The sequence below is a fragment of the Erithacus rubecula genome, assembly GCF_903797595.1.
Source record: "Erithacus rubecula genome assembly, chromosome: 4".
NCBI classification, from domain to species: Eukaryota; Metazoa; Chordata; class Aves; order Passeriformes; family Muscicapidae; genus Erithacus; species Erithacus rubecula.
Window position 1 is genome coordinate 43,710,703 of NC_136686.1, and position 13,820 is coordinate 43,724,522.

General features: G+C 35.5%; 1 protein-coding gene across 2 annotated transcripts in view; it reads right to left on the bottom strand.

The window, feature by feature from the left end:
- Positions 1 to 13,820, bottom strand: part of DOCK4 (dedicator of cytokinesis 4) — a 221,593-nt gene that overhangs the window by 62,715 nt on the left and 145,058 nt on the right. For both annotated transcript variants that reach the window (XM_079303581.1, XM_079303580.1), the window contains exons 18-25: positions 11,900 to 11,997; positions 11,716 to 11,799; positions 11,518 to 11,618; positions 11,103 to 11,184; positions 10,075 to 10,245; positions 8,539 to 8,731; positions 3,513 to 3,640; positions 1,195 to 1,329 (exon numbers count right to left, since the gene is read on the bottom strand). In XM_079303581.1, the coding sequence (XP_079159707.1) occupies positions 1,195 to 1,329; positions 3,513 to 3,640; positions 8,539 to 8,731; positions 10,075 to 10,245; positions 11,103 to 11,184; positions 11,518 to 11,618; positions 11,716 to 11,799; positions 11,900 to 11,997 (992 nt within the window). The remainder of the gene's footprint in view (positions 1 to 1,194; positions 1,330 to 3,512; positions 3,641 to 8,538; positions 8,732 to 10,074; positions 10,246 to 11,102; positions 11,185 to 11,517; positions 11,619 to 11,715; positions 11,800 to 11,899; positions 11,998 to 13,820) is intronic.

Below are 13,820 nucleotides of genomic sequence, written 5' to 3' on the forward strand. Positions count from 1 at the left end.
CCACACTTTCTTCAGCTTAGATTTTCTTGTGGTGCCCTGATATGCCACACAGCATACATTTGCAATTTTGTAATTTTAAACTCCCAAACTCTTAGATGTATATTGCTGTTGAACCAGTGAATAAAGCATGTTATGTAATTACACAACTTGGTCAGCTCCATAAAATACTCCATATACAGTTTGCTCTCTGTGGGGCTAAAGTAAGAAAGAAAACAAGCAAAAAACTCCAACAACATTTTTTTTTTTCCTACAGCTAATAAATGAAATAATATATAATAATTGAAATGTTTGCTCTCAGAGGAAATTCTGGTTTGAAAAGCAACCCCCTATTCATTAATAAAAATGGTTACAGTGTAAAAACTGAGCAATTAATAAATGTATAATGAGATGATAAATCATCAGTATGTTTTGTACACAAAATGCTAGCCACTCACATCATCTTGGGGTCACATCCCTGGCTATATTTGAACCAATCTGCCCTTGAAAAGCAAAGCTAAAACCTTGCTGCAAACAAAACAAAATAACACTTCAATTTATTTGATCGATGCTCATCACAGGCTTTTCTGTAAATGCCTGTATTTCAACCTTTTAATTTCCACAAGTTGTTACAGCAGGTTCACCAAAAGATCATTTACTAATCTTCTAAATCTATCCTGTATGCTCAGCTTCATGTGACAAAAACAAAGCTCAAATGCTCTGCCCAGAGAACAACAAAATGCCTCTCAAGTAATAAATTTAGATTAGTACAAGTTATCACAAATTCTGCAGGCATCTTTAGAGTTGTTTCATCATGAAAAATGCATGCATTTCAGGAACTATTACTGATTGATATTCTTCTATTTTCAGGAATTGAAACTGAAGGAGAGTTTCAGAAAGCTATTATACTGCAAAGAAAAGGAACATACTGAAATCATTACTAACCTAAAAGTCTCAAAAACAAGGTTACCTTTTGGGCTTGTTTTTTGCTTTGTTTTGTGTTTTTTTGGCCACAATCTATAAATAAACTTAATGAAAAAAAATTTACTATTTCCACTAAAAATGAGTAGAATGCAAGAAATGCTTTCATTGTACTCTTAATTCTCTCTTTTATACACGAAGTCTAACACTGTGAATTACAATATAATGACAATATGTTCACCAGTCTAGTAGTCCAACCAGTGACAATTGTGAGTGCTTTCAATGCAAGAAACTTACAGTCACATCTTGAAACTGGAGGCGCATAGCAGAGCCTGATGGTTGTGGTCGGCTGGTGATCTCCAGGATGGTCCTTAATAGAATATCTAGCAGACTGTTTACAATCACATCAATTTCTTCCAGGACTGATTTTTCCTTAAATAACAGATAAAATGTTTTAGATTTTAAAACATAAGTATGACCACAAGGATAATTCCTTTGATGTAGTTTTAGAAACAAATTACAGTTTACTGTGAATGCTACATTCAAGACACAAGGACTGTTCTCTAATACAGATATTGTTAGATTCTATTCATTTCCCCCAGCAGTTTTCCATTAATTACATCACAGAGGACAGTTACAGTGATGACCTTGAATATTTAAGTGTTCATCAAATTAGCATAGGTCTATTTTCACTTGATGTTTAGAAGAAAGCAGTAAAAATATACAAAAACTTTTCAGGCAAGATTTTTATAGGTAACACTCATATATCTTCTGAGGAAATTGCCAAGAAAGGCTTAAAATCCAAAAAGCAAAATCCTGTTTTACACTTTGAAGCTATCACCAGAAATAAGCAGATGGTGCTCAACCTCCAGGACCTGCTTCATCAGTAAGGCCCAGCTATGTTGCTTCCCAGCAGCTAAGTAGCACAAATTGGTCATTTATGTGAGCCTGCAACTGCTTGTGTGCAACATCAAAACAAAGGAATCAAAGCGCTCACTGCCAAAACAGACCATGAACACCTCGGTTACCAGCATAAAAACATTTTATAAAGTTAAGTTGTAACTGCTTTTCCTTTTTAATTCAGATGGAAATATGTTTTTCCTGTTTGAAGACTCTTTTAAGTCTCCACTGCAGCAGAAATTACTGAGAAATTTTATCCATTGTTTCTTCACAGAAAGAAACACTTTATCATCAAATGCACACAACCAAGCTAAAACTCAACCGGCAAACGAATAGATGACTTTGGTGACATTGAGGTGTAGGAGTGATTTGAGGTTTTTTCTTTTGTTTAATTTTGCTTCCTAGACACCCTAAAGCATATAATTTATCACAAAATTCAAAATTCCAATTTGGACTTACCTTGAATCTAGTGTCAAGTCATATTCTCTGTCACTTAATCTAACATCACAGGATTGTTAAACTGGCTTCTTATGAAAACAGACAGTATACAGGATATTTAGGAACTGCATCCACCATGAGGACCCTTCTCTTTACTACTACAAACTACTTTTGAAATAAGCAACAGCCTTAATTTTCAAAGTTGCCTTACTGCAAATTCACTTGTTCCCTCAATCCCTAAATTATCTCGATTATAATGTAAAGACTGAAGTGCTATATTGATGTATCAAAAAACATGTCAAAATCACCAAGTTGTTAATGGTCTCAATTACTCAAAGAGTACTAAAAATGGTAGCTGCATATCCCAAACATTTGGGAGAGTTTTATGTAGATATCCACTTGAAGATACCCAATGTGTAGATATCCACTTTATGTAGATAGCCAATTGTGTACATCTCTGGCTTGGTGACTCCAAATGGAAGATCTCCTGAAATTCAGACCAGATATGCAAACCTTTCTCTCGGCCCAAAACCACAGTTCTGATTTAGGGGCTATCACTTTCTCCTGTGATAAGATTTTATACTTATCCAGGAGCAGCAGGAAGAAACATGTTGCTACAGTGCCAAAAGTGCAAGCCACATCCATATCAAATCACTGACAGAGCAATTTTAATTGCTGACAGGGGTATGGAATGAAGAAGCACATAAAGGAGTTCTCACTAATGCATTACAAAGTCATGTATGCTGACCTCAACATGCATGTGTTGCACTAATTACAGGCAATGCTTGTTTTAATTGTCTTATAGCCTGTAGCCTGGCAGAGCCTACCATCACCTTCCCCTTTGCAATACACCTAAGTAAGCTCTCATATGCAGCTTTCACACATTAAATCACAAACATCAAATTGGCCACAAAGTTTATCAACTAAGTGCAATCCCCCTTCAATACTCATATCAATCTCTTTACCTCCATCAGCCCTGTGTCCCCTAACAGTATACAGACCACAACAGAAAATGCCCCTAAAAGAAAGTAGACATTTCTTTCTTACCAACACAACACTCAAGAAGTACAAAAGCTTGTCAGAACACTATATGACACAATTAAAATTCTCATGCATGGAAAGAAAATAGTCATGAAAAAATTAAAATGACATCTTTATACAGATTCATTACACAGAGAACTCTTTAAAATGCTCTTGGGCAAGGTCCAGCTTGTGCCATTAAATGTCACTGAGCCATATAAAGAAGATCAACTGGATGTGACATGGTGTTTACTCACTGAGCTGTTCTTCTTGATGAGGCAAAATATGTTGCTAAGGATACGGGCACACATTATAAGGTCCTTCTGCTCTTGCAAATGCATGTGGAGATGATGTAAAACTACTGGAAGAAGAATGCATCTAGAATCTGGAAAAAATGAAAAATTTCATCAATAGGAGCTACTCACAGAGTAATTTAATTTTAATACATATATAAAATGTGTCCTCGGTCTGAAACTATTTCTGATAAGCAGAAGCTTTTGCTTGTTTGAACCAACATTTTTGATATGCAGAAGTTTTTACTTCACCATCATAAGCAAATGTTTGAAGAGCAAACATATGCTGAAAGTCACTATGGTATATCATGGATGGAGAAAAACATCACTGTATGGAATATACTACATGTGAAAGAAATTTTAATTATTTATTGAACTGTCATACAAAATAAATAATAAAAAAATATAACAGAACATATACCTGTATTCAAAACAATGAGAAATTATGCTCTAGTGTTCCTGCCATGTGACAGGATCCATTTATACACCAAGGTTACGGCAGACTTCATCAGGAACTTATGTTATTCTACAAAAGAGTTCTACTTCACAGACCAGCAGCAGTATTGTCAGATTTTTTTGAGAATTTTCACTTTTCCAGATTCCTCACTCCTACTGAGTATGAGCAACTTAGAATACTGATGTCTACATAAAATAATTTGCCTTTTCCATGATTTCATTTTCTGAACATGTCTTTAGTTATTTGCAGTTTTAAATTCGCTGAAAATTATGCAAGAACATCATTAACATGCTACTTATTTCTGCTTCTTTTTATTACAATTAAAGACAATATTACATGGGAAGAACCCTAATAATTTCACTCATGATAACACTTTAAATAACTGTTCACAGCTTGATAAATAGGAAGGATATTACCTGTTTTCATTTTGTTGTTGTTTTAAAATATTTTCCATAATTAAGAGATTATATTCCCATAGAAATGTATTTGAATAATTTTCTCTGCTAAAATTTAAATTATTATAACTTGCATTAGAGAAATATATTCATCTATTCCCTTTGTTCATTAATGCAATTGTATGCTAAAAACTGATTTTTCTAACTGGAAAATTATTCTTTTAAAAAAAATTTTGCCAAGCAGGTATTTGTGGATTACACCCTCTACACACACTTTCCCCCCTCCATTATTTTCTCTATTTTTTTCCATAATGAAGAAGAAGGTACATTTATTCTGAGATTTTATTTGTCTAATATTTCTTTCGCTTACTGAAACTAATCATCATTAATCTTGTTATGCTTTACTATTTCCTTGTTTTCACTGCCTAGTCATCTGTGTAACAAAAGACAAATCATGTGGACAAGTTCATTTGTAGAAGATATTTAAGCATATTCTTATTTTTGAAATAAAAGCTTTCCTGCTCTTTTCAAATGGATGTTTCATACTAATTATTTATTCAAGTGTACCTCTGTATCTTCCTACTAAAGAAAATAATAAACAAAGGCTGCATGGCAGTAGACAAATGACCATAAATCAATTGAAAACCAGTGGTACAGAAACTCAATGCTGGGCAATAAAGAGTCTCTCTCCATGACTGCTAATTACTGCAAGTGCCTCAGCAGGTTTTCATCAGGATTGGCCTGAGAGCTCCTATCTGCCTATGGTACCACAAATGGGGGGAAGTTTCTCAACAAAACCAAGGCAGCATCTTCTTTTTCTCTACCTCAGAACCTGGCTTAGCCAAGTTTGTCCCCATGGTTCTGAGATGTCAAGTGTGCACAGCTGCCACTGACCCACCCACTGCAAGACTTGTGGGGTCAAAGGGAAACCGGGCAGGGAAATGCAAATGGGCAGAGCTGTGGTTAGAAAAGTGCTACTTTCTGATGCCCACTGCTAAATTTGCTTATTGATTCCTGCTGGATGAAAAAACAGAGCTAATGCCTTCAGCTGAAGCAATAAAGCAGGACTTTTCTTTTTGTATAAAAAGGACAGCCTCTGGATTACAGGGGACAGCTCCTTTTCCCTGTGCTCTCTTAGGCCTTACACGTACCAAATTCTTGACTACCTGGCAACCCATCATCAGGAGAAAAGATGAAGGGTTCATTGTGTAAACCAGCCTATAGTTCTGTGGTTGGGGTACTTTGCTGGCCAGCAGGTGATAGAAAGCTCAATCCAATCACCATTCAACTGTGGGAGAACAGATTATGGGCCATATGAGCCTCATCCCAGAGTGCATCTGAGCAGCACTGAAGTAAAAGAAGCATGGAATGCTGACATGTATTGACTAACCACGAAAGAGTAAAAGGCACAGAGGTGTTATGCATATGAGGGAAAAGGGTTTACAATGCTGAACTGGGGAATAACAAAGTGCTGATGCTTGAAAACCATTCTCGGTGTCAGCCGTGTGTCCATCGTCACTCAACTCCACAACTATCACAGAGCAGCAACAGTAGCTCTCACACATTTTGTGTATGAGCATTATTGTTTGGGCCACAGGTCCTCTCTTGCAGCTACAACTCAAATCCCTCAGTCCAGAAGGTCAGAAGAAAGCAGGAGTAGCTGTGCCAAGGTGTTTCTTCTTGGTGAACTCCAGATAACTTCCTGATGAGCCCACACAGCATTTGGCACTTACCCTGAGGTGGCATCTACTCTGCACACTGCTTATCCATAAGTGCAGCATCACCAACTACACTTTGAAGACTAAAAATCTGCACGTAGCAGCACCTGACTTGTAAATAGCCAGCTCTTGCACATGACATGGTCTGAGGTATCTCAGGCAAAACTGAGCATCTTCATTCAACCGTTTAAAGTATCCCATTTTTAAAAAAGTTTCATAAAATGATCAGAAACTCTATTTTACCAGACCAAAGGGACTAGCAAAAAGCATCTTACAATCACTTGCAACTATACAGGTGAGGCAATAGTGCCAGTTATTGAAACAATCACCACATATAACACAGCTTTAAATATATTCCTTACAAGCCCAGAATCTAAATATTCCTCTGTCTTGATCTACTTGGTGGAGAGATGTAGTGGTATTACAGAAGAAGAGAGCTGGCTCATTCTTCTCTAATGCAAACCAAGGACTAGGTGAGAAAGTTTGGACAATATTTGTCTCCAGTGACTGTTTTTCTTCCTAATTGTCAGCTGCAATGTCAGCCACTGGATATGGAAAAATTAATGAGCACAAGGAATGGTGTAATAATCAGAACTCTGAACCATCAGTCACTGTCCTACTTTTTCCTCTATGCAGGAAGTTAAATTAGCTGACTGTTTAAAATGCTAATATTTGCCCTTTACAAATATTATATAGAAAGACAAGAAAAAATCATGACACAGAGCTTTTCAAGTATCTGCTTGGCATAATTAGAAAGAGGGCAATCTTAGACTCTGGGCAATCTTTGTGACTTTCCTATGCAACATTAACATTTAATACACAGCACATCTTTCCTCCCTCATTTCCATACAGTGTAAAGTATCTGCAGAGACATATTTTCTTCAATTTAGTATATTTTAAAAATTACTTTCAGAAAGATGATATTCATTCCAATTACTGTATCTAAACAGATGGTCAAAGCTTCAGCCAACTTGGAAAATTTGAACCTTTTAAACAAATAAAAAGCATTCTCCTTAAACAATAAGAAACAAGGAAGCTGCTCTAGGTTTTGGTAGCTTTACTTGACCCATTCAATTTATGACCCCTTGTTTGGATGAAATACTGGACTTAAGGATTTCAGGAGAAGAAAATTCTTAAGCTAAAGAAGTAGCTATCATTGCAATTCCAAAACCAAACATATATGCTTGTTCTCATAACAGTTATTAGGGAAAGTAACTCATAACTTGTAGACAGGAACTGTTTTCTGTTGAAAGAAAAAAATTGTCTGTAGGGTAGAAGGAAAACACAGGCATGGATCAGAAACAATAAAACAAAGAAAAGGAATAAGTTATATATAAAATAATCACACTAAAACTAACATATGAAATCAAGAATAACTTGAAACTTTTCCTAGCTTCATAATATAACTGGTAGATCTATATCTTGTAAATGATCATACAATTAAACCTCTCCTCTACCTGCTTTGAGCAGTTTGCCTCACTAGAAGGAAGATTTCTATGCAACTACCCTCACACAGAAGTCCAAATCCTCATATTTTGGGAAAACACAAAGTTTCTTGCCATGTACTGCTTTTGGTATGGTAAAGAGCTGCACCACTGCTTATGAATTAGCTAAGACACAGGCTTTATCAAGATGAGGTTTTCTTTTTTGTAGGATTTTACCTATAAATGTAATGTCTATACTGCTAACATGTTGACGCGTTGTATCAGTGATGATTCCAAGTAAACTCATCCTTTTTGGAGGATAAAACCCAGATGTTCCACTTATGCACCTCTCATTTTCACAGCTACTGAATTTGCAAGCTCAAAGTCGTGCCCTTAGATAAAAAACAGCTGGATTTCTATCAATTCCTGTTTAACCATGTCAAGCAAGACACGGTTCAAGATGCGTTTCTGTTATTAGCCTTAATTCTTCCCAGCCAGCTAGATTTAACTCTTCCTCAAAGGATGCTATATGAATATTTCATGTAAAAAAGAAATCATACAAGCATGCAAGACTACTGATGTATGGGAAATAACAAAGTTAGACAGTTTTCTGGTTTATGGGCGTATGTAGATCATCAGTTTGGACATTCTACAAGTATCAACAGGAATGAGTCCAAAGACCAAAATACCCAGGAGGCTGGAAGAAAGGCCAAGAAATAAAAATACTGATGAACTTTACTGGCAGGAAAATTCTCATCTGTTTCTTTTTAGGCAGCCAATGAGGTTAGCTCCAGATAACAAAATTTAAGAAAAACCTTCCTAATTTTCATACATTTGAATAAATTGTTATTTCCTATGTTCCTTTTACTTCCAGTGCATTAGGTAGCACTACGGTTTGCTTCAAGAACTGTTCCTGAGGAACACCATTCCCTTCAGCACCTGCTGGCCCAGGTACAAAGCACACAATCTGAGCTCCCCACCTGCAGCCAGCCTTACCTGGGTTAGTGTACAGGTGACTCTCTACAGTTTTCCCAATACTCTGCAATTTAACAGCTTGAAGAGACTCATCTCCATGCATGATTGTTGGCAAGCTGCCCAAAGCATCATGAACCAAATTTGCCACTTCTCTCACATCAAAGAGCTTCAAAAGTTCTGAGTAGACTGATGGGAAGGAGCTGAGAAACACAGCCTGGAGGAACAGGGCAAAAATGGACAGTCAGAACAGTTTGACATTTATAGAATTTAAATAACTACAGATATTTAAGTAACTCTAGAGAAATGCCTGGTTTCAAGGGTAGATAATAGTGTTTAAAAATGAACTTATTTTCAGAATTAATAGCCTCACATTCATTAACAGACTTACACTTGGAACTATTTCCTTTAAGTCATATCCAACGATTATTAATTTCTCCCAGGACAAAGTGAAAGTTCAACTCACAACAAAATATTTATTCATTAAATACACTTACATCTCGGTAGAGAAAATTTTTAAAAGGATGGCAGAATCTAGCTGATATGATATGAAAATATTTGTGTGCACTTGTTTTGGTTTACTTTGCTTTAACCTATGTAATGTAACAGCCTCTATAGCTTCCATTTCTCAAATACTGAACATTTTTATTTTGGCTTGAGACAGCACAGACATTCTTGGCTCCCTTCAACAATCTTTAAAATGGGTTAAAAAGTCATTGATGAATATGAAAACAAAACACTGTAAAAGTAAGGAGAACAATGCCACAGAAAAGAAGCTAAAACTGACATTCCCTTCTTCTCTAAATCCTGCTGATTGTGAAAAGCTACTTACACATTCACACTGATGGCAGAACAGGCTAATGTGAATAAAAATACTAAAAAAGAATTCTAAATGTGGTTCTTTGTAAGCTTTGCTGTCTTTTGACTCCAGCTGCTTACACATATGAGGTGGAAGAACTACCTTTCTGACCCTGTTCTCCCTGATCTGCCATTTTCTTGGTGGATCAGTTCTCTAAAAGCAATTTGGAAAATATTAATACTTAACAGGATCTTAACCATCTCTTTTTACAGAAACATGGGAAGAGGATGGCATATTTATGAGCATTTAATGTAGAGAGCTGTCTCCTGTGTGCTTTGCCTCTACACTCTAGCAGTAGCCCATTTTTGTAGTCTCAAATGAAATAAAGATATCACCTGAGTATTAAACCATATGGTTCATCACAACTTAAAAATTTCTGTAATGCATGAAAACTCTGATAGTAGTCTTTTGTATGGCTCAAATTCTTTAGAGTCAATGTGGTTAAACTAAGCAATAAAAAGACCAAAACAGAAAAATTGTTTTATTTGTATGCATAAACAGAATTATTATAATTCAAAATAAAATATCAGGTTTAGGATTATCTACTCCAAGTATATTTAAAAGGTGCTGGTATGAAAATTTCACAGGGTGGAAAGTTGAAGATGCCACTTTGCTCTAGCAAAAATATGTTTTCTTTCTGAACAGGCACACATTTTTTTTAATACTGGATGTGGAAAATGCCATCAAGCAAGAAAGCTTACTTGCAGCTGGGACAAAGCACTGGTTCCTTTGCTCTCTTGAGACAGGAAGAAGCGTACTGACATAAGGAGCTCTTGAATACAGCAGCGAAATTCCTCCTCATTTTGTCCACCAGTAGCAATAGAGAATAATCTTCGAGACTGAACTATGTATTTAAAGATATATTCCTGTGCCTACAAATGCCAAAATCAGAGGTAACTCACAAAAATGAACATGTTCGTCTCCAGACTGAACACATGCAATAATTATATTCAATTATTCAAATATTATATATATATATTTAAATAAAGAAGAGAGTCTGAAACAGGATCCCATCAGTTAATTTTGGTAAATCTCTCTATTGAAACACTAACAACATTTTAATGAAAAATCCAAAACTAAAGAAACAAGCAAAAAACTCAACACCACTTTCTCCTCCCACCCTCCCCCTCCCCCCCCAAAAAAAAAGCTTAAAATAAGTTGCAAAGTTGTTGGAATGCAAATCCACAAAACTGTCCTCTCTTCTTACCAAGACATCAAATTTCACAGCAGCATACAAAAATACAGAAGGGTACCACACTGAGATTTTATTTCAAAATTGTAGATATGTCCCAAATGGGATTACTGTATTGTATAACTCAGGCTGATGGCATGTTATGCTCTTCTGATGGTACAAACCAGGGCAACAAGAACAACCACAACCACCATAATCAGAACAATTTCCTGATGTCAGGACTGAACCATTAGGTCAGCATGCATGTCTGACATTTAGATTCATGCAATGGATGTTCACACCATCAGTGTAATCTGTATTTGATTCCTTTGCCTCATTCAGTAAGGAAACACAGAGCTCCAGACTAATGGTAATGAACCTCAATGGTCAACTTATAGACAAAAGAGAATAATGAATAAACTGACTGCACTGAAAGTCTGCAGGTCCCTAGAATTAGTACAACTGTTCCATATTCTGCTTCATTCCCTAAGTTAAACCTGTGTGTACTGTATGAATACACCATTCAAATATATATTTGTCTTCAACAGTTTTTATTACCTTTAGTACTTCCTGTATGTGATCATGAAGCTCCACCTCAGTGACTCGATCAATATGCCACTTCAGTACTTTTATAAGATCTCTAAAAAAGCACATCAGAAAGTATTGTAACACAGAATGGGAGAAGGGTTAACTTGGCCCATAAAATGCAAGCCAATAGCTTTGTATGACAAACACTGGAAAAATTAAAAATATATGACTAGATTTGACTGATCACCACAGACTCAATAATACATTTAGTTTTAAGTCTGCTGAAGAGCACCTAGATTCTGATGAATGACCAATAATACCAACATTAAATATGCAGTAGAATGATTTTAACAAGGATACACCATTTCCTTAACCTAATAATAGATTCTTTTAGTTTAGTAATAACTGTCAGTATTAAGTCAGATAGAAAAAGTACAGACTTCACCTGTATGCAAGTGCTCCTGCAAAATGACTTTCAATGTAAGTGTCCATTACAGGCTTAAAGTGGTGAAACTTGCTGTCCTGCAGCAAATTTATTATGTGAACCTAATGTGAAAGAAAAAGAAAAAAAACCAACACTTTTTTTTTTTTGTTTTACTTAGCTTTAAGCTAGTGTTAAGCATGATCACAAAGTAAAACTCACCAAGCAATCAAATACTTTTGATCCATATTTTTGAGAATTTTCATCTAAAATCCCAAATAAAGTGTCTAGTGTATCTTGAAGAAACTAATGGGAGAGAATAAGAGTGTTATTAAAAAAGATATTTCTGTGACATGAAAATACATTATTTCCTGTATATCATGTAAAAGTATAAAAGGGCATATACCTTCACTATTTCTGAACCATCAATTTCTTTTAATTTTGAGAGGCAACCTGCAATTTTGTCTGGATGGGTTCTCCACTTCAGAAGGTCAAGCATATCTCCTGCAAAAAGAAAATGTAAGATTAAAGTTGGAAGCAAAGCAGCATTTCATATTTTAAATGTTACTATTACAATCCGCTCAAAATTTGACATCATTAAAACAAAAGAAAACAGCTTCAGATTTGCTACAATATGATCTTCCCAACAACAGATTTTCATTCCATTCTGTAATTGCTCCACCAATACAAACATAAGAACATGGTATCAGGTCATTAAAATCAGACTCCTGTGGCAGCTCTATCATGCAATCTTGTTCAGATATTATCTTAAATAAAGAAACTGTTTTACTCTCTCTCATCCCATTAAAGGATCCCTTCCATAGTTACTCTGAGAAATCTAGAAATGATCTCCTATTTACTAGCTTGAATATATTTGAAACATTCATGTTTCTATGTCTTTTTAGAGAACAAATACAATGCTTCTAAGATCCCACTTGATTAACAAGCAAAAAATCTCTTCTGGAAAATGAACTATTCTGAGCTAAAAGATTCTGAGTGTGTTCAAACTTACTCCAGTTTTAATTCCTTATCCTTCAGCTTTTTAACCAAACTGGTAACTACATTATAGATAAGATTACATCATTAGCAAGCCCATACATCTGTTTTAAACACCTGACATTTATGTTCAAGAATTTGAGAGCCTTTTAGATAGACATATTTATGTCACCAATATGATGCTTCTCCTGTTTAACACTACTCAGCTCCCTGGGTAGAGAATAATCCCCAGGAGTCTCCATTACTGTATCCTGCATTTTCTACCATTAGATTCAGTCTAATTTCTATTCTTCTTATTCATTATTTAAATTACAGTTACAGTGCTTTGCTATATCATATTTTAATTTTGTCCCTCTCATTTGATGAGACCTTTCGACAGCATATCAGCAGAAAATTGTGTCAGATTTTAGTAAAGTTACTCTCATCTCCACACCCTTCCAGTCTTTTAAAACAGACATAAATTCTGGAGATTTCTTCAGATCTAGCAGTATTTTCCATGTGCTTGGGAAGGAAATTCCATCCACTATAGTGCAATCTTCCACTTCCATTTTAATTTTTATTTGCCTGTTTGAAAATTCTTATTTCTAATCTGTGCATGTTTCTCATGTGCTGCATTATTGAACTGCTGCATTTCCTCTTGATAATAAATTTCAACAATTTGAAAAGAAAGATTAAGAAATTTAGTCTGGCATGATTTGTCTTTGAAAAACTGATCATACAGTACATCTGAATTAGTTACATGTTGATTTTTTCACTCATGATTTCTTGTAGATACTTCCATAAAATTCATCACGGATGAATGGCCCAATTAACATATCTGCCCTTCCACCTCTCTTGAATATAAGTTCCACATTTAATAATTTTGGACACATGTTACTGCTTCACAGATGTATTAAGAAACCCACCTTGCCATAAGATTGAGAATTTCTTTCTCCATACCATTCAATATCCTAAAATAGTTTTGCAAGCTTGACTTGGTTTTTCAGCAGCTTTTCCTTGCAGAACTCAAGGCACATCTGCAGAGCTCCTTTCAAGTTGTATTCAGTAAAAGCTACACAAGTTTTTGACTGTTGAATTAGATAAATGCCAAATCCCTTTTATATTCAAGTTTCCTAATGCCAGGCTTCACTGACCAGCTTTTCAGAAATTCTCAATGCCTAGTGGTTTGAAGCAGAAAACCTCAATCACCATCCAACCCTTCCATCAGTTTAAGCTCAACTACAGTCTAGCTGATCACTGCCCAGCATTGTGTTAGGAGGAGACAGTGCTACTGAAGTGCTGTAACACTGAAGTTTTCTCAGTAGTTATTAAAGTAAGAAGTTAATAACAAG